This window comes from Triticum urartu, chromosome 1A (assembly GCF_056163025.1).
Source record: "Triticum urartu cultivar PI428250 chromosome 1A, HENAU_Tu73, whole genome shotgun sequence".
NCBI lineage: Eukaryota > Viridiplantae > Streptophyta > Magnoliopsida > Poales > Poaceae > Triticum > Triticum urartu.
Genome location: NC_141873.1, coordinates 251686361 through 251713694, shown reverse-complemented (window position 1 = coordinate 251713694; position 27334 = coordinate 251686361). Strand labels below are relative to the sequence as shown.

At 47.6% G+C, this 27334-nt stretch overlaps 1 protein-coding gene across 7 annotated transcripts; it reads right to left on the bottom strand.

The window, feature by feature from the left end:
* Positions 1 to 1036: 1036 nt before the first annotated feature.
* On the bottom strand, positions 1037 to 26210 carry LOC125556325 (transmembrane protein-like protein). 7 transcript variants are annotated; one of them, XM_048719079.2, is made up of 14 exons: positions 25811 to 26207; positions 25279 to 25337; positions 24013 to 24121; positions 23282 to 23391; positions 22415 to 22483; positions 21610 to 22296; positions 20135 to 20652; positions 19919 to 19983; positions 17148 to 17227; positions 16248 to 16352; positions 2598 to 2737; positions 2388 to 2516; positions 2055 to 2207; positions 1037 to 1775 (listed from the first exon to the last, which is right to left on the bottom strand). In XM_048719079.2, the coding sequence occupies exons 1-14, from the start codon at positions 25962 to 25964 to the stop codon at positions 1634 to 1636; spliced, it is 2520 nt and encodes an 839-aa protein (XP_048575036.1). In that variant the 5' UTR covers positions 25965 to 26207; the 3' UTR covers positions 1037 to 1633. The 7 variants fall into 7 exon arrangements, with proteins under 7 accessions (XP_048575036.1, XP_087374080.1, XP_048575049.1 ...); XM_087517954.1 differs by having other exon boundaries at positions 2388 to 2737; positions 25811 to 26209; XM_048719092.2 differs by lacking the exon at positions 2388 to 2516 and having other exon boundaries at positions 25811 to 26208.
* Positions 26211 to 27334: the final 1124 nt, after the last annotated feature.

Here is a 27334-nt window from a genome sequence, read left to right as displayed (position 1 = left end):
AAACTTTCGAGGGTCGTGCCCACGATTATGTGGCAGATGGGAATTTTTAATATCTGGTTGTAGTGGACTTGAACTAAACTCAATTAAAGTACACCAACCACGTGCGTAACCGCGATCGTTTCTTTTCAAGTGAGTTCGAGAAGAGAACACGATGGGGTTATATTTGAACGTAAGTAGTTCAAGATCACTTCTTGATCATTACTAGTTTGCGACCGTTTGCGTACTTTCTCATCTTACTCTTGTATTCGTAAGTTAGCCACCAAACAATGCGTAGCGCTCCTGCAACCTCGCCACTTATCCATTCCATACCCATTAAGTTTTGCTAGTCTTGACACCCATGGTAATGGGATTGCTGAGTCCTCATGACTCACACATTACTACAACAACAGTTGCAGGTACAGGTAATGCGATGATCATGACATGAGAGCAATGTTTACTTGTTTTGGAGTTCTTCTTCTTCATCGGTCTTGGGTTAGATTCCTGGTCGGCAGCTTTAGCTTAGGCTAGCAAGATGGATGTCGTTTGAGTTTTTGTTTGTATTTCATCCATAGTTGAATGTTCTTCTCAATTCTCATGTATGAGTTTTTGATGTATTCATGTGACGTATGTATGCCTTGTATATATCCCCAACTATTATATAATGGCACGATGTAATGATATCCACCTTGCAAAAGCGGTTCAATATGTGGCTCTATCCTTGATAGGACCTTCGAGTTCCTCTCAGATAGGATTGCATGTGGCTCTATCCTTGATAGGACCTTCGAGTTCCTCTCGGATAGGATTGCATATTGAACGTGACACTAGCATCTTCATAGATCAAATCTTAGGTGTTCCATAGGATTTTTTGTTTGTTTTTCATGCAACATTCCCATAATGTGTTGAATGTGTCATGCTTGTCAACGTATATATTCCCTTTGTCCCGAATTAATTGTCTTAGATTTGTCTAAATACAAATAGTGTTAGATACATCCATATCTACACAAATCCAAGACAATTAATTTGGGACGAGCTAACATTACATTACTTGTCTTGAAAATACAAACAAAAATTCAAATTTTATGCTTTCTACTTTTCATTACAACTCTTTAACCAAATACAGGAGCGAAACCAACCCATTGTACTTTTTGCCTACTACCAAACACTAGAATGAAACTGACCCGTTCCACTGGAATGGAACCATTTCATTACAATGCATTTGGTTCGCCAATCAAACACACCCCAAGATCATCCCTGTACTTTGTACACCCCATCTATCAATACAATCAAGCATGAAGTAGAGTTTTACATCCACCGAGAGTGCATGAACCTGGGTAACCTTGCCTACTTGTTTTCCACCTATATCATCCGACTAGCTGTGACACCCAATCGAGTGATCTGCCTAGTTCCTAATCAATGTTTTCCCTGCACCATGCTATCTACAATTATTATGTGATGCAGGTGACAACCAATTTACATGTGTAGTCCCAATATCCCTCAAATAACTGTGCGTTACATCCCAAATTGCAAGGGAGCCATATATATCCTGCCAGAAAGAATCTGGTATCAAGCTCTTCGCTGTAGTAAGATAAGACCTTTGTCCATGGATCTCTAGTTTACCACCAGAAGGTATGGAGTACAGTTCTCCCGATATTCCTTAGGTCTGACTTGACTCTGTCGTTGGCAAGGTATCTTGCCTTGTCAACTCATAGGTTGTCTCCGGACTATGATTCGTAGTGTTGACACGCATTGAACATAAGAAGAAGAATGAAGATGTGTAGATAGTTATGTGCCACATACTGCAGAGAAAACAATTTTCACCTTAGTTCGTTCATAGTAAGGATAAGAATATACATCAAATGTGCTGGTACAAAAGCAGACTTTCTTCAACTGAGTGCGTTCGCTCTATATTCAAAATGTATTTTTTGTGCTTCAAGATGATATACATCATGCTACAAAATGTGCTCTTGCAAAACTTAGTACTCCCACCAATCCATATTACTCGTCGCAGCTTTAGTACAACTTGTACAAAAAATACATGATGTAGCATTTTCAATACTGAAGAAATGATTCCATACCTGTGCCAAATCCAATAGCTACTATTTGATTCTAGCTTCCAGCTTAAAGCTGCAAAAGATAATGTGATGAAACCAAAAAGTAAATACAGCCAACGGAACCGCTTGTTCAGCATCTCCAGAGTATTCCAGAACAAAGCCGCGAGGTTTGGCCATCTGTAAGAAAGAACAGCAATAGGAAAAATGCATCAGCCAACCAAAGGAAATAATGAAGACGTGATTGCTATAACCTAAACACAACAGTGTTAGCGTGATGTGTGCATGTGAAATTAAGATACAGAGGATACACAAATTAGCTTCTGACATATATTCATGAAACTATGAATGCAAGCACACCTATGGGGCACATTGAGGTTAATTCGCCACGAGCAGCATACAAATCTTCGTGCGGTAGAGAATTCCAATATCCATCCAATAAGCAGGCCAAATGAACCAATAGCAACGACTATACCAATATTGGCAGATCTGAGATGGTAACTATCATACATTGATGCACCCAGTGTCCATGATACTTGATCAAAGAAAACTAAGCAGTGACTTCCATACCTGGTGGCACCAGTTGCAGCTAAAATAGCTGTCAGAATAAACACAGCAGTATGCATTGCTCGCTTTGAAGCTTCTTTAATTGTAGCCATATATATGAATGTACCAACAACAGCCATGAATGAAAGCCAGAAGTCCAAAAACTGAAGCAAGACAGTCCAGTGGTCATGGCCAACGATGTATTAGAAGTATTTCAAACAGGAAAAACTTGTTATGCGACACACATTTTTTCGGCTTTAGCTCAAACATCGCAAGAACGTGATTTTGCTGATAAGGCCCACAATTGTGATGGCCGTAAACACTATTAAGAGGTCATGGAGGGTGGGCCAGGGAGATTTTACAGTGTACGGGCTGAACAGAAAAACAGCCAAAGGACATGATTTCACAGGCCAAAGTCCAGACTGGAAACAAATACCATCCAACCAAGACATTGCATTCCCAGTTTTCCTCTACTCTAAATCTACTTAACCCATCTTTACTAGAATACACGGCCTGTTAGAGAACTGCGTAAGTTATGCTTTATGAATATATCAATCATGACATCAAGATTCCCAAAGGGTACTATAAAGGTTAACTCAATAGATGGAGCACATGAGGTCGCATATAATTGTTCTCTGGTGAGAACTTTCTCAACCACTCGTAAGTAGGTTTGTACTGGACTTTCGGCATGTTAAGGTCAGATGGGCATGGGCCCTGTGGCCGGTTGGAAGAACATTTATGCCCATTAAGGATGGCGTGTGATAGAGATGAGTTAGTTTATGGACACCACTAACCAGCGAACGTCAGTTTTCTAAGCAATCCCAGCGACCGCCCTTAGGACCCGCAGATACAGATTGAACGCATGTCAATTACACTGCGCAGCATGGCAGTTTTTCTATTTTTTGTACTACTCCCTCCGTAAACTAATATAAGAGCGTTTAGAATACTAAACTAGTGATCTAAACGTTCTTATATTAGTTTACAGAGGGAGTACATGGTAATTTTTGCTTTAGAGCATGGCAAATCCCTTGCAACATCATGGCAATTTTATCTGTTTTCGCATGGCAATTCTGGGCGTTCGCTGGGAAATCTTAAGAATCTGGGGTCAGTTTTTAAGCATTTCTGTGGTTTATTAACTACTTGGATACAGCTGTATCTTTTTTTTTCGAGATAACGCAAAGGACTCTTTGCATTTCATTTCATTGGAAAGATGAGAAGATACAATCCTCCTAGGAGGTGGTGGTTACATGGGTTAGCACCCTATCAGTGAACATCCCAGTTAGTGGGAAGGACTACCCTGAGACCCAATGCGCCAGCTTGTGCCCAACATTTGGCTTCGGCCTTAATCCTATCTACGAGTGTGGTAACCGAGGGGCGCGCATTCTCGAAGACGCACTCATTGCGCTGTTTCCAGATCATCCAAGGGACGAGCATGGCGATGGATTGCAGGCCTTTCCGTAACGCATGTGGGGTCTGCCCTTTCGTTCATTGCCACCAGTCCGTGAGGGTGGGCTCATTGCTTGGCGGTTGTGAAGGTATCCTCGCCCAAGCCAGCACGTCGTGCCAGGTTTGCCGCGTAAACGGGCATTCTAGGAGCAGGTGCCACATCAACTCTGGGGCCTGATCACAGAGGAGGCATCGTGGATGGTGCTGCAGGCCGCGACGGGCGAGTCGATCCGCCATCCAACACCGGTCCCGGCTAGCCAACCAGTGAAAGAAATGGACGCGGCGCGGTGCCCAGCTCTTCCAAGTAAGCTTCCAGGAGGGGCATTTCATGGACCCGTGGAAGGTTGCAGCGTAGCAAGACCGTGCCGAATAGGTGCCACTAGCCGCCCATCTCCAGAGCATTCGGTCAGGCCGGTTTGATAGGCTGATGTGCTGCACGGCTTGCCAAAGTCTGAGATATTGGCCAATCTCATGGATCCCTATCACTCCTTGAATGTCACGAGCCCAAGCGTTGCCCGCTAGGCCTGCGGCCACCGTTCTTGACTTGCGTCGCCGTTTGGGGATGCATTGGTAGAGTGCCGGTGCGAGTTCACGCATGGACTGACCGTTGAGCCATCGGTCATCCCAAAACAGTGCCGTCAGTCCATCGCCAAGCTCCATTGTCGTCGATGCGAGGAACAATGCGCGCTCCTCGCGGGAAAACTGGAGGTCGAGGCCTCGCCATGCGCGCTCGTCGTCCGTGTGGGAGAACCACATCCAGCGCAGGCGTAGTGCGAGGCCAGCACGCTCCAGGTCCTGGACCCTGAGGCCGCCGTACTCGAGCGGGCGGCACACACGTCGCCAGTTGACGTGGCAGTGTCCGCCATTAGCAACAGCGCGCCCAGCCCACAAAGTGCCGCGCTGGACCTTTTCGAGCTGTCTCAAGGTCTTCTTGGGCGGCGCGAACACGAGCAGTTGATGTATCGGAATCGCGGTGAGCACCGATTTGACCAAAGCCAGCCGCCCGGTTTTGTTCATGAGCCATGCTTTCCATGCGGGGAGCCGAGCAGCCACCGAGTCGACGAGGGGTTGTAGTTGGGCAGCTGAGGGGCGGCGTAGCGTGAGCGGGATGCCAAGATAAGTAATGGGCAGCCCCGCTTTCGCACATCCCATCTGATCAATTGTTGCATCCGCCTCGGGGTCGCCATTGAGGGTCACGCGGAGGCCGCTTGCTTCACTGAATAGGGCCAGGATCGCGCGGACGGCCTCCACGTCGCTGTGCGTGGCGTGGCAGAATAGCATCACGTCATCGGCGTACAGGGATATGGCCGGAATGTCTTGTCGGGGGTGCAGCCGCTGCAAGATGCCGGCATCGTGGGCGCGGCTGATCAGGCGCCCAAGGATGTCCACGGCGAGCACGAAGAGCTGCGGGGATACGGGGTCGCCCTGGCGCAGCCCGCAGCGATGCCAAACTAGCGGTCCCGGCTCACCATTGATCATGATCCGAGTGCTCGAAGATGATAGCAAGATCGCGAGCCACTCCCTGAAGCGAGGTCCGAATCCGTATTGGCCAAGGGCCTCGAAAAGGAAGGGCCAGGATAGGGAGTCGAAGGCGCGCGTTAGGTCTAGCTTGAGCATCACTCTCGGAGCCCCAAGTTGGTGCAGCAGCTTCATCGATTGCTTGACGAGGACAAAATTGTCGTGCAGGCTCCGTCCCGGGATGAAAGCGTTCTGGTTGCGGCTAACCATGTCTCCTAATCTGGGCGCTAGGCGGAGCGATAGCACCTTCGCGAATATCTTCGCCACAAGGTGAATGAGGCATATTGGCCGGTAGTCACGGAGTTGGCACGCATCTGCTCGCTTTGGGAGTAATGTCAAGAGGGCCTGGTTGAGCTTGCTGAATCCACGACCCTCAAAGAGCTGCTGGAAGACGTCGAAGAAGTCCTGCTTGATGATGCTCCAACAGGCCCGCAAGAATTCCGCGGTAAATCCGTCCGGCCCTGGCGCTTTGCGGGCCGGGAGGCGCTTGACGGCGTCCCAAATCTCCTCCGGGCTGAATGGTGCCTCGAGGTCAGTTAGGTCATGGGGTTCGATGATCTGCGATAGATCCAGCATGTGGTTGCGGGCGGCGGAGGAGCCAAGTAGATCGTCAAAGTACGTGAAGGCCGCTTGGGCCATTCCCTCCTGATCAGTGATCGCTTGTCCTTCGACCACAAGGCTGAATATGTGATTCTTCTGTCGGCGGAATGAACATTGCCGGTGGAAGAAGGCTGTATTAGCATCGCCGTCCTTGAGCATGGGGATCCGCGCTCGCTGCCTCGCGATCGTGCGCTCGAGAGAAGCCAGCCCCAAGTATGAGATCTTGAGCTGTTTTCGCAGCCAATCTTCCGCGGGGGAGAGCGTGCGGTCTTCCTGGGCTTTGTCAAAACGCGATATGAGCTCGCGGGAGATGGCCATCTTGTCACGAATGCAACCCTTGGACTTGGCGCTCCAACTCGTCAGTGTGCGGGCAGTGCTCTGAAGGCGCGGCATAAGACGCCGGAAAGGGTCCGGGTCGTGCACCGATCCCCAAGCCGCGGCAACCGTGTCGTGAAATCCGTCGAGCCGCAACCAGAAATCCTCGAAGTGGAACCTCCGGGGCGCTACATGTGTGGGCGCGCAATCGAGGAGGAGCGGGCAATGGTCGGACACGACGGAGGCGAGGCATCTCAAGTGGCAGTCACCATGCGCGTCCTCCCAGTCCATGGTGCAAAACACGCGGTCCAGGTGCACCAGGGTGGGCGGAGTTTGCTCGTTGGACCACGTGAATCGTCTTCCATTGAGGTATACCTCCTTGAGCGCGAGGTCGTTGACGAGGCGGCGGAATCTTCCCATCATGCGGCGATTTGCCGTTATTCTTGTCTTCATCGCGTAAGATCAAGTTAAAGTCACCGCAGAGCATCCACGGCCCGGGGCAGTCCGCGCGTATATCGCGGATCTCCTGCAGGAAGGCGATCTTTTCCTCGTCCTCTTGGGGGCCGTAAACGACGGACATCCACCACGGCGTGCCACTAGCCGTGGCCACTCTTGTCGTGACGGCGTTTGTGGTGAACAGGGGGGCAGTGATGGACACGACCCTGCTCTTCCACGCGAGCAGGATGCCTCCCCTCGTACCATTCGCTGGGAGGTACGTGTAGTCGTCAAACTCCGAACCGAGGGCATCGAGGACAACGGACGAGCAGATCAAAGCCATTTTAGTTTCTTGTAGGCATACAATAGAGGCTCCGGTGGTGTTAAGCAACGATCTAGCGGCATAGCGCCGGGCACGCGCGTTAAGGCCGCGCACATTCCATATAGCTATCTTGATATCGTGATCCATGGGTGGACATGATCGACAGGGACGGACATCACGATAGCCCTATGGCGAGCCGGCCATCCGAGCGGTGGCCGTCGCAGCAGCCGCGGTAGAGAAGTCCGCGGGTAGCTCTCGGTCTACCAGGGCAGCGATGGCCGTGAGCACCGAGAGCGGGATGGGCACCGCAAACATGTCATCGTACGCCTTCATCTCGGCGGCAGTGATCCTCTGGTTGGTCCCGACAATTCCGAGCGTGCGGAGGAGCTGAACTTGCGCGCGGCGCTCAGCAGTGGGCGGCGCAGCCGACGAGACGGCGATGGTGGCCAATCGACCACATCTAGGCGTGAAGTTCAGCGGGCGGCGCGGTCTCTTCCCTGGAGTTGGCAAAGCCACGGTGATGTGTTTCGTTGCGGCCGCGAGGAACTCTCCCAGGGTCCAAGTCTTCGGCTTGCAAGGGCGTGCGCGAGATCGGCGTAGCGTGATTGGCGGCGACGCGAACCTCCCCGGTGTCGGGCGTGGGGAGCCATGCTAGGCTCCCATCTGCATGGGATGGGCGACAACGAGGCCCGCGGCGGCCTCCTGCATAGTGGGCTGGGCTTGGGGCCTGTCCAGCCGCGACTCAGGCGTCAGGGGTAGTGGATTGGGTGGTTGCGAGTCTGTCGGGGACAGCGCGCTGGCCTCCGCGTGGGGTCCGAGGGGCAGGTAGTCGCCGCCACTAGGGCCCATCTCCCCAGTCGCTAGCGTGTGTGTGTGGGGGGGGGGGGGGTTGCTGCTTTGCCCCGACCGAGCCGCAAAATGGCCTGCAAGCGCTGGCGGCGTATCAGGAACCTCGCTGACGGCGTCCAGATCCCGACAGTGCATGGGATCGAACAAGCCGGACGTGGCCCCCACGCGATCGTCCTCGAGCGCGCCGTTCCCAGCCGGGTTCAAATCTTGCGCTGGTTCTGGTGAGTTCGCGGCCAACGAGAGATCGCCATCTGGGGCCTGGCCTGCCACCACGCCCACCATCGGGGCCGCGACAGCCAAAGTGGCGCTGGCAACTGGCGCGGTCGTCATGGTCGCGGGGACAGCTGCGTCCCCGACAGTCTTATCCACAGGGCCCGCCTGCAAAGCGCCCCTTTGTGATCCTCTGCCTCTTCCTTTTCTGGCACGTCGACGAGGGGGGTGGGTCCCCTGCTGACCAGGCCACGATGCCATGCAAAGCTCCTGGCCCAGTACGGACGGCGGCGCGCCCTCGCCGGCGGGAGCAGGCCAAGCATGCGACATGGCAAGTCCGTCCACACGCCCGGGCCGGTTCTGTGCCCGCCACAGCGCGTCGTCCATGGCCATGCCATCAGCGCGGCCGGGCGGCGGAGCGTCCGTACACCGGCGCTTGCGGCCCCGGCGGCGCGCCCTGCCTTGGCCGGGTCCTGGTGCGCGGTTGCGGTTGTCGTGGGCGCCGTCGTGCGCACCATCCCCACCCTGTCCCGTGCCATGCTGAGCGCGGAGGACTGGAGCACTAGTTGGCTCGACGCGGGCCATAGCAATGGCGATGGGGTAAGTGAGGGTCCTGATGGTGGGCTTGTCAGGGCTCAGGCGCGCAGGGATCTGCTCAACAATATCCAGGACGGCGGCGCAGCGGATGCTGTCGGGGTGGTGAGTGCGCGCGGCCAGCTTGAACGTCGCCAGATTGGCCCTGGAACGCGTCCTCGGGTGAAGGCGCTCGATCCAGCAGCTCATGCCCAGGACGTGCTCGGCGGTGGACAGGTGCCAAGCCTGCGCCGGAACGCCGCGGAGTTCCAGTTCGACGCAGTACTCGAGCTCGCCGGAGCCGGCGTGGGCTAGTTTGCTCCATGGCCTGAGGGAGAGCGAGAATCGCGGCGAGTTGATGAAGTGCTCTCCGTCGAGGCGGCGCTTGGTGGTGTGGGAGCCGAAGAAGATCAAGAAGTCCTCGGGGTGGTGCTCATGCACGGTGAAGTCGCCGTCGGCCAACTCAAACGTGTTGATGAGCACAGCGGAGACCTCAGCGCCGGACACACGTGGTCGGTTGCCGGTGATGGAGGCGACCATGGCGCGGCTGAGGACGTCCTCCGCCTCCTCCATCTTGACGGAGTGGGCCATGATGACTCGCACAGGCTCGGGCTCCGGCGTGCAGGGGGAGGCGCCACGACCAGGGCGGCCGCCAGCGACTGGGGCGACGACGGAGGCACGGCCCGGCACGGCTGGGGTGGCGGCGGGGGAGTGGCCTGGCGCGTGGCAGCATCCACGACAGAGGGGCCGACGTGGTCGTTGGTGGTGCGGGTACACCCGGCGGCCTCGCGGCGCCTGTTGTCGCAGGAGCGCGAGTCGTGGCAAGACTCGAGGCATCGACGGTAGCGGATGTCATTGGTGCAGTCTCGGACACAATGGCGATGGTCGAGGCAGCGGAAGCAGGGCCCCGCGACCTCCTCCGGCGACGGGGGACTTGGCCCGGCCGGAGAGCGCGGGCGGTTGCCGCGGTGCCTGCGCCGCGGCTGCTGGAAGCCGTCGGCGTCGACCTGAACCCCGCCGAAGACGCGGTGCACTTCGGAGCGGGGGCCGAGGCGGGTTGCGGCGGGCTGTCAGGGGGGGCGCCGGGGTAGGCAGTGCCGGAGGCGTCGGGGCAGGAGCCGGCGGAGTCCGGACGACGTCGTTGTAGGAACGCAACGAGGACTCGCTCTTCGAGTCAAACTCGCAGCCACCAGAGGACACGCGGTCGCCGTCGGAAAGGGTCGCTCGGCGCCCAGCAGGGTCAGCGCCGGAGGAAGTCATGGCGGGGGCCGCGGGGGAGGGGCTGGAGGGGGCGCGCGGTTGGGAGGAGGGCCGCCGGCGGGGATTCGACGGCAGCGGGGCTAGAGGTGGGAGGGAGCTAGGCGGGGGTGGGAGCGGAGCATCTGTATCTCTTAAGCTCCGTTTGGAAGTCCGGTATTGGGACCAAACTGGGCGTAAAATACAACTCCAAACAAATTATTGTCCTAGCTGCAAAATGGGAAGTTCTAAAAAAATGCAAAATGGAAGACACAATGACAGTGAAAATTGTTAGTAAGAATTTGTACATCTGATTGAATTTCTAAAATTTGTTCTCCTGGTTATGATATTCGGACGAGTGTTGACTGCTGTGCTGCAGCCTGTATATCATTTCCATGTTAATTAACAGCATGCAGTTCTTCGTGTGCTTAATTACTTAATTATCTAATGAAAGGAGATTTCAACAGTTGTGTTCTCAGATGTCGCAGTTGTGGCAAATCTTGGTTTTTTTTGTTCTTTTTGTAAAAGATCATATATTTTTCATCTCAGATGCTGCATATATTTTCTACTTATGTTTTTGTTCTGAGCTTTTTGGATTTAGCCTTGTGTCTTCACAGGGAACATACATATAAAATGGAAAGTGCTAATCTGGATCCTTAAATTTGGTTTAGTCTAATGTTTCTTGAATTGTTTTTTCAAACTAAAAGAAAAGAATACACATATATACTATACCTTATTTGCCTCAGTTTATTCAATGGCAGACGCCTCTCTTGCAAATGTTGTTTTCATTTTTTTTAGAAAAGGAGGATCACCCCTGGCCTCTGCATCAGAGTGATGCATCATGCATGCAGCCCCGCAAATGTTGTTTTCATGGTGCCAAATGTTGTTAAATATGTCAATGAACTCTAATTTTGTTTGTGTATGTGTCAATGGATGGTTTGGTTCGGCAATTTCTGTCTTTTTCTCTCTCCTTCAATTTGTTGATCCTCTTAACTTTTTTGTTCTCAAATATGCACGAGTGTGCATATCATATATTAAAGAAGAAAGGCAAAGAGTGCCTCCACCATAGTTTACAGGGTTTTAGTACATGCTAATCTTCATCACTCACCCACCTCTCTACCCTACTAAAGAAGGGAGTTACATTCCCTTTCAGTAGTCCAGCGGAGGACCAAACCAAACCCTCATAACTCACCTTTTGTAGCAACTGCGCGATCGAAGGCTGCGCTCCCTCAAAGACAATGGCATTCCTATGCTTCCACAATTCCCACCAAGTAAGTGCGAAGATGGTGCGCAGATCCTTCATACTCACACTGTTCGATCTTCGCTTGTCGATTGCCCACTCCACCAGTGAGTCTTGGGGAGAGGGGGTCCAATCTGGTGAACCCAACGCAGCACAAATTGCCGCCCAAATTGTTCTAGCAAACACACACGTGAGCATTATATGGTTGATTGTTTCCTCCTCTTGATCACAGAAAGGGCATGCAGCCTGGTGAGGTAGACCTCTTCGCACAAGACGGTCTGAGGTCCAGCATCTGTCTTTCATGGCCAGCCAGGTGAAGAATCTGCATTGCATAGGAGCATTCGACTTCCATGTCAAGTCGGCCGTTGGGATTACCTCCCGTCCCCAAAACCTAGCCGCATACGCTGAGCTCACATAGAACCGCCCATTTGCCTCCCACGACCATGTTATCTCATCCGGCGCATCATCAGATGCATCCCAAGCATTAACCACCTGCCAAAGTGAGAGAAATTCATGTAGGGTGCCCGGCCTAAAGTTGGGGTTGCAGTCCATCGCCCAAGATCCGCTCTCCATAGCTGTACTGACCAATCTCATCCTCCGTGTTCGGGGTGTAACTAGGTCATACACACGCAGTGCAATCTCCTGAATTCTTTGGCCATGTAACCATCTGTCCTCCCAAAAAAGTGTTGTGCGGCCCGACCGCGCTGTACTCTTCATAGCTGCCTGGCACAGCATTTTGCTTCGTCCGCGACTTTGATTCGGAACTCATTCCACGGCCTTGACTCATCGGTCCTTTTAAGCCACGGCCAACGGGCCTGCATGGCGACATTCATCCATCTTAGGTTTGCCAGCCCCAAACCACCTGCCCACTTCGGCGTACACGCCATGTCCCATGCAACCGCACAGTTGCCGCCATCCGCTTCAGCTCTTCTACATCATAAGAAGCCTCGGCAAATCTTGTTCATTGCCGCGATAGTTTTCATAGGGAGATCAAGTGCCATCATAGCATGGATTGGCATGGACGGACTGCACCAGAGTTAGTCGGCCACTCTTTGGCATAAGTGTTGCCTTCCACTTTGGCAATCTATTTGCCATATGATCAACCAAGTACCGCAACTGAGTCGCTAATTGCTTCCTTAACGATAGTGGTAGCCCAAGGCATTTGATTGGGAACGATCCCAAGGGACACTGAAGCTCGTTGCATGCCATAGCTATCTTCTCCTCAGAGCATCTGATAGGTAGGGCCGCTGATTTGCGCATGTTGATTCTCAGCCCTGCCGCCTCCCCAAACAGCTCGAAAATGCACTTGCAGACCTCAAGATCCATCGGATTAGGCTTGACAAACAGTACTATATCGTCTGCAAAGATGGATAGGCGCTTCCTCATGCCTACCCGCGCCAGAGGTGACAGCACTCCTCTACTCATAGCAACCTCGAACATCCTTTACAAGGGGTCCATAGTTAGGATGAAAAGCATGGGGGAGATGGGGTCACCCTGCCGCAACCCTTTACAGTTGTAGATCGTGTCACCCAGATCACCATTAACCATGATCTTGGTGGTCGATGTTGCAAGGATCCTGCATATCCAAGATCTCCACCTCGGCCCGAAGCCCATCTGTTGCAAAACCTCAATTAGAAAAGGCCATTGTACTGAGTCAAAGGCTTTTGATATGTAAAGCTTGAGCAGAACGGTTGAATTCTTCAAGGCGTGCAACCGTCGTGCCATGCTCTGCACAAGCATGAAGTTACCATGCAATGATCTGCCCTTTACAATCGCACTTTGATGGTTGCCAACTAGCTTAGGTAGATCCTCCACCAACCGACAAGCAAGCACATTCTCAAATATCTTGATGGCCCCGTGAACAAGGTTTATTGGTCGGAAATCGCCCACCTTCAGTGCTCCCTCCTTCTTGGGCAAAAGCGAGACTAAAGACTTATTGATTGCGGCTAAACCTCTCATATCTCCTTTGTAGAAACAGTCCATTGCCTTCATGAAGCCCTCCTTGATGATGTTCCAACATGTTGCATAAAACCTCCCGGTAAACCCGTCTGGTCCCGGAGCTTTATCTAGTGGCATGCTCTTGATTACCTTCTCCACTTCGTCAGCCGTAAACGGGTGCTTGAGATGTGTTAAGTCCAGGTGCGGCAGGCCTAGCATATCCAAATTGAGAGTATGGTTCCTAGCATCCGAGGTACCAAATGCCGCACCAAAGTAGGCATCCACTGCCGACGCAACCTCGTCCTGCCCAGCATATAGGTTCCCATTGTGCTTCACAGATCTTATAACATTCTTTCTTTGCATCTGGCTGGTCTGCTGGTGGAAAAGCCAAGTGTTACCGCCCCCCCTCACGCAATTGCAGCAGCCTTGACCTTTGCCTCATTATCGTCCTCTCCAGGGAACTCAAACCAATGAGCTTCTTTTTCAGGCATTTCCTTAGCTCCCTCTCGGCATCAGTTAGAGCTCTTCCCTCCATGGCGGTGTCAAGTTGCTTTATAACTTCAAGAGCAATAGCTATTTGCAGCTTCACATTCCCGATCCAATGGTCACTCCACCTTTGGAGACTCACCGCAGTGGCTCTTAGCTTGTTTTGCAGCGTAAGATAGTCGTTTGAGGCAGCAGGTGTTGAGCTCCAAGCCAGCTTCACCACATCCATAAATCCTTCTGCTCTAATCCAAAAGGATTTAAATTTGAATCGACTCTTCGTGTTGATGCATACATTCATATCCAGCACCAACGGACAATGATCCGAGACCGCCGTACCCAAGGCCGAAAGAAAGCTTGCTGGGTACGCCACATCCCATTCATTAGAAACAAACACGTGGTCGATCTTTTCCAAAGTGTCGACTCTCCTTTCATTTGACCACGTGTACCTTCTTCCATTTAAATATATCTCCTTTAGCTCTAGGAAGTTTAGTTTTGCGCGAAACCTCCCCAGCATCCTGCGGTTAATCATGACATTGTTCTTGTCCTCCTCACAAGCAATGAGATTGAAGTCCCCGGCCACAAGCCAAGGCCCCACGTGGAGATCTCGAATATCCACCAAGTCTTGCAGAAACTCCACCTTCTCACTCTCCTCTTGTGGCCCATACACACACGTGAGCCACCAAGGTTGTTCATCATCGGGGCACTTGACTAGCGCCGTTAGCATATGGTTGGTATAATGCGGGTTTGAAAGTCGAGTTATTGTGGCATCCCAAGCCACCAAGATCCCACCGCGCGTTCCCAGCGCAGGCAAGTAGAAGAACTTCCCAAACTTAGCACCGAGGCATTGTCGTATAACATTTAGCGATACATCATGTAATTTGGTTTCTTGGAGACACACTATGGCCGGACTGGCCGCAGTCACCACCTGGTAAACAGCGTTCCGACGGGCAGGCGCATTTAGCCCGCGAACATTCCACACCATCATCCTCAAGGGTTGCGTATTCATTGCAAACTCCTACCATGCCGCCGGTGTGGCCGTTAGCACACTTCCGCCCCCTCCAGAGGCACAGCCGGCGACTCCCAACCGAACATGGCCAACACCGCGGCGATGTGTGCGTCCGAAAGCGGGCAAGAAAACAGGTCCACATACATCTTTAGGGCAAGTGCCCTATGCTTGGTAGTTGGACCTTAATTCTTCTCAAATCTCCCTGTTTTGGACCAAGGTCCATAACAGTACCTCACTATAAAATGCTTGTCCTCGATGTTAAACCAATTAATCGCCATGAAAAAGGGTGCTTACTAGCATCAACCAGGAAAAATAATGCTGCGTCACTTCTATTTGTCACGACGGAACTGCCATCATGTTCCTTACTTCCAACTTCATCCATCAGCTTTCAATTTATTAGGATTGCATTAAATATAAAAATTGCGTATCAAAAGGTTTTAGACTTAGTAGAGCTAAAACCGAGTACATGAGGTGCGGTTTTAGTACTACTAGGCACGAAGAGGAGAAGGTTAGCCTTGATGGGCAGGTGGTGCCTCAGAAGGACACCTTTCGATACTTGGGGTCAATGCTGCAGAAGGATGGAGATAACAATGAAGATATGAACCATCGAATCAAAGCCGGATGGATGAAGTGGCGCCAAGCTTCTAGCGTTCTCTGTGACATGAGAGTGCCACAAAAGCTAAAAGGCAGGTTCTACAGAATGGAGATTCAACCCGCAATGTTGTATGGCGTTGAGTGTTGGCCGACTAAAAGGAGACAAGTTCAACAGTTAGATGTCGCGGAGATGCGCATGTCAAGATGGATGTGTGGCCACACAAGGACGGACTGGGTCCAGAATGAAAAATACGAGATAGGGATAGCACCGTTTGAAGAGAAGCTTGTCCAACATCGTCTTAAATGGTTTGGGCATATTCAGCGTAGGCCTCCAGAAGCTCCAGTGCATAACGGACGACTAAAGCGTGTTGATAATGCCAAGGGAGGTCGGGGTAGACCGAACTTGACATGGGAGGAGTCCGTAAGGACTGGAGTATCACCAAAGAACTAGCCATGGACAGGGGTGCGTGGGAACTTGCTATCCATGTGCCAGAACCATGAGTTGGTTGCGAGATCTTATGGGTTTCACCTCTAGCCTACCCCAACTTGTTTGGGACCGAAGGCTTTGTTGTTTTTGTTGTATCGATGTTATTATGATACAGTAGAAGCCTATACGTTAGGATACATCAATGTTATTATGTAAACTAATTAGGTATACATGATTGCACGAGTTCATGCACCGAGGGCCTGCATGCTAAAAATATATATTCATTGGATGCAACTACATGTAAACTTGTAAATTATGCTCGTGTTCCTCTTGGGCCTTTTCCTAAACTGAAGTTGACTGTCAACCAGAAGGTGCAAGGTGGTCTACCTCGTATTAGAATAATAATACACATGGCCATGATACTTGGTCCAATAAATGTCAATGATATGTAAACTAGCAGTATGTGATGAGCATCTTACCTGTAATACACGAAAAGATAGTATGCACCAGGTGCCCACATCACATGAATGGTACAAAGCACTAGAAATTCCACTAGACGTGTAAAGAATCCATTCGGCAAACGCCTAGGTGGCAATGGGAAAAAGGTTACCATGTTACTGAGCAAATTTACTCCGTTTATATAAAAAGAAAACTCAAATTTAGCTTTTTGAATGTGGAGAATATTTTAAAAATATCAAGATATAATAATATGGAACTAGTTTAGGCATGGTTTTGCAATAAGACAATCTAGCAGCTTATCAGTCATTTCTCATTTGGGACCTACATGTTTCATCCCTCCGAACTCAACACCTGCCATACCGATAGGATCTATTTGAGTTAACAATCATGTTATTCTCCCTAACTCCATAACTTGCAGAATGTTTTGCCTCATAGTTCAACATGAAACTTTATACTTTACTCGTGTAGTCGTGTATATATTCCTATTGGATCATATAAGATGCTTGTTTTGAAAATGAGATGAAGACAACTGACCGCACAAAGGCCTTCATTCAAATCTGACAGGTCTTTCAACAATTTTATGTTCAACCAGAGATAGCACTTCTGTGTAATGACTAATGAACTACAAATAATCCCCAAATGATAAGACAGTTTCCTTACACCAGCTGATAGATGTAAATAAAATAGCAAATTGCATTGAGGATCCATAAAATTGCAAAGTAGATATCTAGGTCATCAAATTTAAGTAAATGGTTTAACGAATGTCCAGAAGTTTTTCCCTATTTTCCAAAAAGGCACATTTTTTGTTGGCTAATCCCCCCTCACTGAAGAAAGGGAAGAACCGTGGACCAGTAGGCAAAATATCATACTTATTGAGGGTTTTTTTTCAGTCCATCATGCTAGTAGAAGCACAAGTATACCTTTTGCCGGAGGGCCCAGAAGGCAGGTAAAATTGCTGCAGCATTTGATGCGATTAGAAAGACAGACTGCCTGATGTGCCCTGCATTCAGATATAACCAATATTATAATTTAATAATTTATTGCATAGATGTAAAATGATGCATCACAACTTGTCAAAAGGGTGATATTCATTGCATAAGGTAACACATTCTCCTTGAAAATAACCTGCAGCCTGCATTGATATGTTAAGAATTTCCAACTGCTGGTTCATTATGCCGGCAACTAGGCACATGCTGGTTCATTATTTCTTGCATTTTGATCCTCAAATGAAGTTTACTTAACACAGTTTATCAACATGCGAGTCCATTGTAGAATCAGATAAAAGAAAATGGATTAGACTTACTGGCCAAGATAATTACAGTCTGAATAGTCAGTGATGCGGAGCATCCTACGACCATCCCCATGGACCTACCTTCGTCTCCCAAGACATCACGCAGACCGATGACACGAGCTCGTGCAAGGGCTACCGAGAACGAGGTTAACTCTCCTTGTTGAACTCCCCTTTGGCCCACTTGAGACATGGCTACTACCTCAAACGGAGATGCTTTGCGTGCTTAGGTACCAAGAAAGCAACCAAGGAGAAGTTATGGTGCAAGATGGACATCAAGAGCATGAAGAAAATCTGCCCAGTCCAGAAACCCCGGTACAACCACCCAACTACCGCCCGGGCGGTACAACCGCTCGACTACCGCCCAACTACCAGTCCAGCTTCTGTGATCGAGCGGTGCAAGGCTGGTACAGCACCGGTTTATCCCCGTAACAGCCATCAGACCGGTACAACCGCTCCAAACACCGGTAAAACCGCTAAGCACCTCCGGAAATACCTCCAGGATCCAGTACAAGAGCTCCAAGCGGTACAACCGCCCCCATGACCGGTACTACCGCCCTGCCTGTGCGCAGCGAAAGGGGTTTCGCCCCATGTATCCCCAACTTACCCCTTGGACTATAAATACTCGTCCCCTAGCTCCGTATTAGGGTTAGCAAAGTAGTAGCTCATTTGAGATAGAGCTTTGCTCTCCACTTGATCCCTTCTCCATCGGAGTTCACGACCTCTACGGAGAAGATCCCCCAAGTGGATTCAAGACCCCTCACGGGAAGACCCCTCAAGACCTCCTCACGGAGAAGAACTTGCTACTTGTATCGTCCTTTGTTGATCGTGGATTGTGTATCTCTTTGTGTTTCGAGGATCTAGCACATGTGTAATCGAATCTTGCTGGTTTGAGTGTTTTCTCTCGTGTTTCCCCTCGTGTTTTCCCTCGTGTTCTCCGTAGGATCCACTCCAATCGTGAAAGATCGGCCCTAGGGTTTCCACCCTACATCAGTCAGCTATACAACTGGACCTTGCGCAATGACTGCGTCGTCAATGGCGCCACACCTGATTGCTCAGCTTTAGTTGACTCGATCCTGTGTGAAGCCAAGCTGTGGATGCTCGCTGGAGCTAAACCAACTCTCCCGTGTTCAGCTCACCCTCTCTACCTCAAGTCTGGTTTTAACAGTTTAGAGGTTTTGGGTTTACTTCTTTCTTTTGCTTCGCCTAGGTTGCCTTTTTGCGTTTTGCTTTTGGTTTCAATTTGTAAACCTTGCGTCATTTTGACGCCTTCTTCTACAAAATGAAACTCAAGACATTTGTGTGCTCGAGAAAAAAAAAACTTTACATCTGGCAATTTTCATTTTGTTGCCATCAACTTATGAGTATTCTGTGGACAGCGTTCGGAACTAGAGTGAGGCACATAATAAGAATCTACTCGTTACATCAACCGTTTCTTCATTGGATGATATATTATGGGGCTGTCTGGATGGGAGCCATGAGCTGCCCTTCCAAAATATTGGTCGTTGACCAGACATCGCTGCGCGTTTGGTTGGGCACCAATTATTTGGTATGTCTAGCCCACCTCACTCCCTCCAGTTCATTTTTTTCCAAATCGTTGGCGCGTCGTGAGCGGAGGATTACTCCACTGATTATTTGGCTTGCCCATAGATTGGCAGGGCTGGCTGTAGCACAATCCAAACAGCCCCTATATATCCTACCACCCAGTGGTAGTTACCCTCACGTCTCATATACTATCATGTGGTACTATATACTTATCATTCTAGGTATGTTCATATACTATATCTAAGATTTTTCATAGCGAGCTATATGAAAATACTGCATGTTAATCCATAGTTTTTACTAATATTTCAAAAATACCTTCAGATTTGATGTATAAAATAATATAAATACTACCTAAAAAGTGGTATATATACTACCAAAACATTCTTACATACTACATACCACACGTACATACTCTGGTTTGACAGATTCTACATACAATATACAAAACTCACATGAAGGTAACTGCCACTGGATGGTAGGAAACATTTGGCCTACTTGCTTACATGTACATGTTATTTCAGTAACATTACACTACTAATGTTACTATATGGCTACTTGCTTACTTGTACATGTTATTTTATTGAATGCAAACTTCCTAAGAATCAGTTACCTTAAGAGTGCCCAAACATAGCACATGTTAATGTTTAAATGATCGAAGAATTTCATACGAACATTTGCAACGTTTCTCTTGATAAATATAAAGTGCACTGCCGAGGAAATGAGTCAAAAGACTACATCAATAATTGACTACTAACAGTAGTAGCTGATTGAAGTATTGCTCATCATTTATATGGAGAAGAATCTTCTACTGTAAAATCACTGGCACACTGAAATTTCAAAACTAAACACGAGACTTACCATTAGGTGAAACTAATTCATCACTGCAATCGAACCCACCATGATCACGATCACAAGTGCAGAAGCTGTTGAATGAGAAGAAACAAATCTTTAAGAATTATCACAGTAGCTAGAAACAAATACTTTTTTTTGTTGAGTACTGTATCAAACATCATATACAGGGCATACAAATGCAAATGCATCCAAATAGCAGGGGAAACCTTGAGGATTATTTACCTGTAGAATGTTAACCCGCTTTCATCAACTGAAGCATGACAAACACCTTTCTGATTACAATTTCTATGGCATCCCTGAAGAGATATAGACATATATGTCTGAGAATTTGAAGTATAATTTGGATGCTTGACTCCGAAGCACCAAGTTCCTTCCTTGGCATAGAAAATAGATAGATCCATGTCTGAATCCGTGGAATTCTGTAGCGAATAGAATACTGAACCGTTACTGCTGCTTGTCCTGCTTGCGTAATAATCCCAACTATCATTTGATGGTAGACCACCATATTTTGAGTACAGCTCATAATTCAATTCTTTATCTGACTTTAGCTGGACATGAATAAGTGCACCTGCTGAACCTTGGGGAACATCCAAAAAGAAATAAGTCCATGCAAATTGCTCAAAGGATGAGTTGGTTAAGAACTTTTCGAGCGAGAAGTGACTATATTCCAGCAATGCCCCCTCATCAGTAGGAACATAATATGACTCAAAAGGAACAGAAGGATTTCTTTTAGGAACTCTCTGCACGTAAACAATATGTAATTAATAAAGACACCTACTAAGAAGTGAAGTTCATAGAAACAAAGAGTGCACATACCACTCTCAAAAGTCTTAAATTGCAGTAATAACTAAAATTAAGAGATCAATCTAGTGTCCCACCTTGGGTGGCAACATGCTGGCTTTATCTCAACAGGAGACGTTCAGAATTGCAGCACCATAATAAATAAAATCTACTTTGCAAAAAATAAATGCAAGCACATGAGATTATTGGATAACGTCCAGGATGAATATCCAGTACTCCTTGCATTAAAAAATATATGACATTTTCGAATTCAACATTATCTGATATTTGCAAGATTGCACAGCATTAGAGAAAAATATTAGAACCCTGACAATAGCAGTGAGATTCATAACATTGGCTAATCCCACAAATGTTGGTGATAAGTAACTACTTTGCTCTTATTTAGCTTCTCGCACTAATCATTCTGCCTTGATTCATTTATTGCATAATTTTCATGACCAAAAGACAGGAATTACCATGAAAGTAACACATCAGCCTTCACGGCAGTAATTAAACAGATCCTAGGCAAACTAAAAATTTCATTTATTTCAAAGATGCTGTAACAGAAGAGAAAGAGGTAAACCCACTACACTTTTAAAGAAGGTAGGCACCATTATTTAGCTGCCACTACACCGTTAACTGGCCAACACAAAGATCAACCCAGTCTTTGCCACGGTTATGTTTATCTTTCTTGATAGTTAGGTACAAGGCTAAAAGGGCAGCCCGGTTCACGTCATGCAGCCTTTCCCTACATTTCTGCAAGAGGCTGTTTCCAGGACTCAAACCCATGACCTCATGGTCACAAGGCAACAGCTTTACCGCTGCGCCAAGGCTCCCCTTCAGACATCCAGTTAAAAGATGGAAGTGTATGCACTAAAAATCATACAGAATGCATCTCTGTCAATTACTCAACCTACCTGTAGCACATATGCTTCCCATGAGCAGTCGGTTCCAGTTTTTCCATTCAGACATCCAGTTACTTGCCAATCAAATGAGAAACAAATTGTATCCAGCATAGGTGCGGTTGTATTTCTCATCTGTGTTTTGTTCAGAATCTCAATTGCGATATACCATCGTCCAATATTTGGCAGCTTTATAACCAAGGGAGCACTGCTAATATCACCTGAATAATCGTGCAAATCTCTCTGAGGTAAGGCGTTGCAGCGCAGATAACAGATTAAGGATGCACTTTGGGATAATCTAAAATTTGCAGCTGTAATTTCAAATTGCAGTGCTTGGTTGACTATATCCAAGAAGTAAAACTTTATATCGCCTTGCCTGAGGCATAGTGAGTCATTTGAAATGGCACAAGTGATCAAATTCTCCACTCCCACTACGCTAGTACCATTGGACTCGAGTTGATGTCCTATTGGATGGTTCGACCTTGATAAGAAGCTGGTACGTCTAGTATTTTCTTTAGTTTTCAATATTTTCCGGGTGTTGATAGTCAGACCTAGAAGATCTCTTGAGTTGTTATATCTTGAAAACTGAGAACAACCAATAGTTTCAATAGTTTGGTTGCAGTAGGGTCCCCATAGTGCTGAAGTAGGACATCCTTCTACCGTAATGCTAGTGCTCACTGATAGTGCTCTCCCTCGGCTAATCTGAAAAGGTATAATTATCAAGATTCAAGTTGTGTATTACGTAATTATGCCACATGGCGGAATTATAAAGTTAATAATTATGCAGCACAGGGCATGCCCTAATCTGGACTGAGCGTACCATCTTTGATTGTGTGCGAGCAGGTCCAAGGCCATTAAAGTAACCAATGTACCAAATCCCTGGCGATATCTGCACATACCGAAGGCCAGTACATTAGAAGTCCACATAATTTCTTGGTGTATAGCTAATACATCAGAAGATAACGTAAATCCCTTGCACTTAAGATTAGGATACTCGGTGCTACACCAGCTTAAGCCTGTTGCTGAATAATGTGCAAGTAACGCCAAAGGAGCAACCCATGCTAAGGTTAAACCTTTTGGGCAAAGCAAGGATAGAAACCAAAAGTTAAGGTGTATTTGGACCCTGCAGTGTTACACGAGATTACAGATTACCGGTCCATGGTATTAAGCTTCATGCACCAAGCAGTTCAGTCAAAAGCTTAAGCCATTAGGGAAAGGTGAGCATACTTCGACATCCCCCCTCAGGTGGAGGCTCCACATGCCTATGCTGTGGACTTGACGGGGGCTGCAATTTATGATCTTAAATTTGCACAAACTAGGTCTCAAAGTCAGAGGACCTAATGGTTCTAATATGTCATATGTCATAATGAGCCAGATGCACCAAGCAGGTAAAAAGCTTTAATCTGTTTTGGTTTCTATCTTCAACAAATGGAAGCGTGCAAGAAACTATCTACATTCCTATTTAAGATTATGTTCTACATTGAGTAATCATACTAGACTCAGTTCTAGTTCCCCAACAGACTACCAGTGTGTCTAGGAGGTAAATATTTCTAGAAAATAAAGCAATTTTGAGAATTTTTCATACAATGCTAATGGTAGCATTGCTGCAGTTGTTGTGCTACTACAAACAAGGGCCTACAACATATTGCTTTGCAAGTCAGACTGTCAGAGCATCAGGATAATTAACCTGGCCATTCGTTAACACTATCGTTGTGTTCTTCTGAAATGGTATGCACTGAGCCAGATTTGATTGGTTATTCGTATTGCCAAAAGATCCAACAGCAAGAAAGTTTGATACTGCAATAAAGAACCTTCCTGTCAAAATTAGTTTAATCAGAAAGTTAAGTAAACACGAAATATTATGCTAGGATCAAAGAACATATAAAGCTAACTTGCTAGAAGAATGCTTACAAATCAGTGTCTTTTTGACAAATATACTCCTCATCTAGAAGAAACAAGTGGCATGCTACTGTTTCAGAAAAGCTACAGACTAGATGGCAGCACAAATATGCTCCTCTTATTCTTTTTCCCCGAGAAAAATGGCAGCACAGGATATAGCTATCCAGATGGAAGAAAAATACACACCACTTTATTAGCATCTTAGCTACTTCAGCCTTCGCCTTTCATAACTGCAGTATCTTGAAATTTTTATCTATCTGTTACATCATTGTTTTAATTTTCTCACTCATTGCAATAAATTCGTGATGGACTTTCAAGCAAAATAATAGCATCAAAATATGATTGGCTTCACAATAGTTTAGTACAAGTTAGATCTCTTTCAGTTTGAAGACTATGGTCATGAACCGTATATAGCACATCTTTAACTAGTTCACCGCAATTGTGTAGGTATACAAGATTGTTAAAATAGATAAAGTAGTAAAGTATGTCATCACATGAGAAAATGTATATGGCACTCACATAAATTGTCCAAATAATAATCAGATGTATCAGGAATAGGAGGGTTGGCAATCATCAAACAGATGATAGCAAGATCACTTTTCGGAAGATCTTTTAAGTGCTCCCTGGGCTGCATTATTTAAAGAAACATTGCATAAGCTGTGCATAAGTCGGTTTGCACCTATGCTCAAAAATAGGGAATAAACAAGTAATGCTGTTAAAATTTAAAAGGTTCAAAAAACAGAATCTTTCAGCTCACAATGTCATGCATGAATGCATCACTACCTAGCTTTATTTGAAGCATATAAGTGTTTTTGTTTCATTTGATCACCACCGCAAATACAAAACATCCAGCTACAGTGTTTTTCTACCATTCAGGTTCTACTAACTATCAAATGTAAAACTAAACCAAACCAGTAATTATTTTATGGAAAACTGTAGGACCTATCTGAAATTGATGTAATATTTGTGTGTCCATTGGTATTTCGTACAAATTTGAACTAAATACCGATGCCCACACAAATATTACGTCCATTCCAGACAGGCAAGTATGGAAGACTCCGGCGGTGTATAAATATTTAATGGTGTACAAAATATTTACGATGCCATACAGGGAGGGGGGGGGCTGTAAAAAACATATCGATCACCCTTCCATCATCTCATTGTCTTGAGAGCATGATATAAAAAAAATTGGACTATGTACAAATTGTAGATGGACACTTAAGGCATCTTTTGATTATAGAAATTTTGGAGGGTTGGAATGGTGTAGGAAATTTTAATTTAGAACAAAGGAATGAGCATGCAGGAATCCAGTGAAATACCTACAGAATGGCTCAATCCATGATTTTAACTCGAACATAGACCTCATGGAAAGAATTTTACGTCTAGCATATTTGTAAATTTATGTGTTTGCGTTTCTGCAGCATTCAACAAGCCATTATATCTTCTTCTTCTTTTAGACAAACAAGCCATTATATCTCAATCCTATGTTATTCATTTCTCTGCATTCCAAAGGCCTTTATACATAAGCGGTCTCAACATCTTGAAATACGTATGTATAACGTAAACTAGGACGAGCATGAAAAGAACATAATGTCTTGATTGTTCAGCTAGTATTGCTGTCTGCTAGTGATGAAGCACTTTTTAAGTCACCAACATTGCCACTCCGCTCTGAGAAGACAAGCCAGCATAGCTCACCCCCACATAAACAAATTACAGTACTATTTTTGTGAGAAAAGCAAGTACAGTAATATAACTCACAGAAGAAGACCAGAGTCTTTCACTTACAATATCTCTGTCGGTTGCAAAGTTCATGGTGATAGAAGAAAATGATGCCGGCAAGTCAACTGCTAGTAAGGAAAGCAAAGATAAAAAACTCAAACCACGTGGGACAAATTCAGGTATAGTTACTAGATACATGAGTCAAAACAAATACAAATTATATGCGTCAATTGTTCCTCAATGGGAAAGAAATACATATTTAACAAGCAAACACTCAGTGGAGAAGGCAAAGTAAAACCAGAGGCATAGGCATTGGATTTCGAAATTCAAGTAACCCAAACACGGGGCACGTTCAGAAAGAATCCACAACATCTGGTGGCAAATGAAAATTCTCCCAGCCCAAGGATCGGGGCGCGAGGAAATGGTAAACCACATAGAATCTGGTATCAAACGAGCATTTAATCTCCGGAGAAGATAAAACGAAGAAGAGAGGCCGCGACACAGATCGGTCACACTATTTTAATACAGTAAATATACTAGTAGTATAGTAAAAATAACTTAAACCCAAGCAGGCAGCAGCAGCGACTCGATCTCTCACCGCGGAGGTAGGTCCAGTCGTAGGGCCTGAGCGAGAGCTTGGGCTGGCCGTAGCTGGTCAGCACCACCGGCTGCGCGGCGCAACCCCGGGGACCCGCCGCCAACCCCACGACGCCCAGCGTCACCAGCGCCGCCGCCCACCACGGCGCCGCCATGGGAGTGGGACGGCGCACTGCACGCGACCAGACCCGCCAAGTCCACAACTTACCTGGCACCACAGCACAGTGCACAACGCAAGGCTTGAACCCTACGAGCTCTAAACCCTCGCGACTGCGGCGGAGATCGGGGGACTGGAGGAAGAAGAGATGAGAGGAGGAGAGGGTTGGGCTTTCAGTGTCTAGTATTTTTTTCCACAAGGCCTTTATTCTTCTTGTACCGCTACCGCGTGGGGAAAAGGAGGCGGGGGGAAAGCGACGGCGAGCAGTGGCACACAGCACTAGTCTTGGTCGCGCTAGTTTATACGGATCTACTCCCTAGGCGGATGTTGGTGACCCCCAAAACCCGGTGTTATGGCGGTAATCGGCTCCGTTCTGGTGGTTAGTGGTCAGAGCCGTGCGATGGTCCGCGGTTGAATTTGGCGGGTTCAGGCCCGAATCAACGGAGTGAATTGCAAAAAACCACCACATTTAAAGTTGAAGCATTCAATTGCCATCACGTTTGTTGCGCGTCCCAAAAATCCATCATTTGACTTGTAAATTTTCTCAATAAAAACAAATGACCGATTTGTCGCAGTTAACACGATTTCTGACTAGGCTGGCCCACCCGTCAGGTGCCACGTGGGCGAGGCCAGACGGCGAGTGGGTTGACGGCCGTTAGGGCACGCGCGTGGTCAAAGCGCTCGCGGCTCTGACTGCTTGGCCCATTCTCCCCTCTTTCCCTCGTCACTCTCTCTGTCATGCGATGGCGGCGGCGGCTAAACCTAGCGGCGGCGGCGAGTCAGCAGGCGACGGAGGGACTGGAGGCGATGGCGATGGGTTCTCGGAGATGGACAACTGGTTCGGAAGCAGTAGCTTGCCGACGCAGCGGGCTCCTTCACCGGAGCGATCCCCTTCGCCCCCCTCGCCACCGGAGTGGGACATTGAGCGTCGTGCGGCGGCGGCCCTAGCACGCAAGATCAGGGCTTCAGGCGTTGGAGAAGGCCATCAGTGGGCTTCAGGGTTCGGTGGCGTGTGGTAAGATTTCTTCCCCCTCCACCCCTCTTTTCATTGGATTCACTGGAAATTTTAGGGTTGTTAGATTGCATATAAACCTATCATGTTACAGTAGGGCTGTTAGATTTTAGGAAATTTTAGGGTTGTTAGATTTTAGGAGATTTTAGAGCAGTTTGATTTTAGGGCTTTGTTTACTGAAGATTATTGTTTGTTTACTCAAGTGTTGTAGCTGATATAGTTAATATCTTTTCTGTATAACATGTTTCAGTAGGAAATATAGCTCTGGGTTTATAGGTTTATGCATGAATGTTTTGTTTACTCCTTATTGACAGTGAAGATAGTGCTAATATCTTGTCTGAATAACATGTTACATT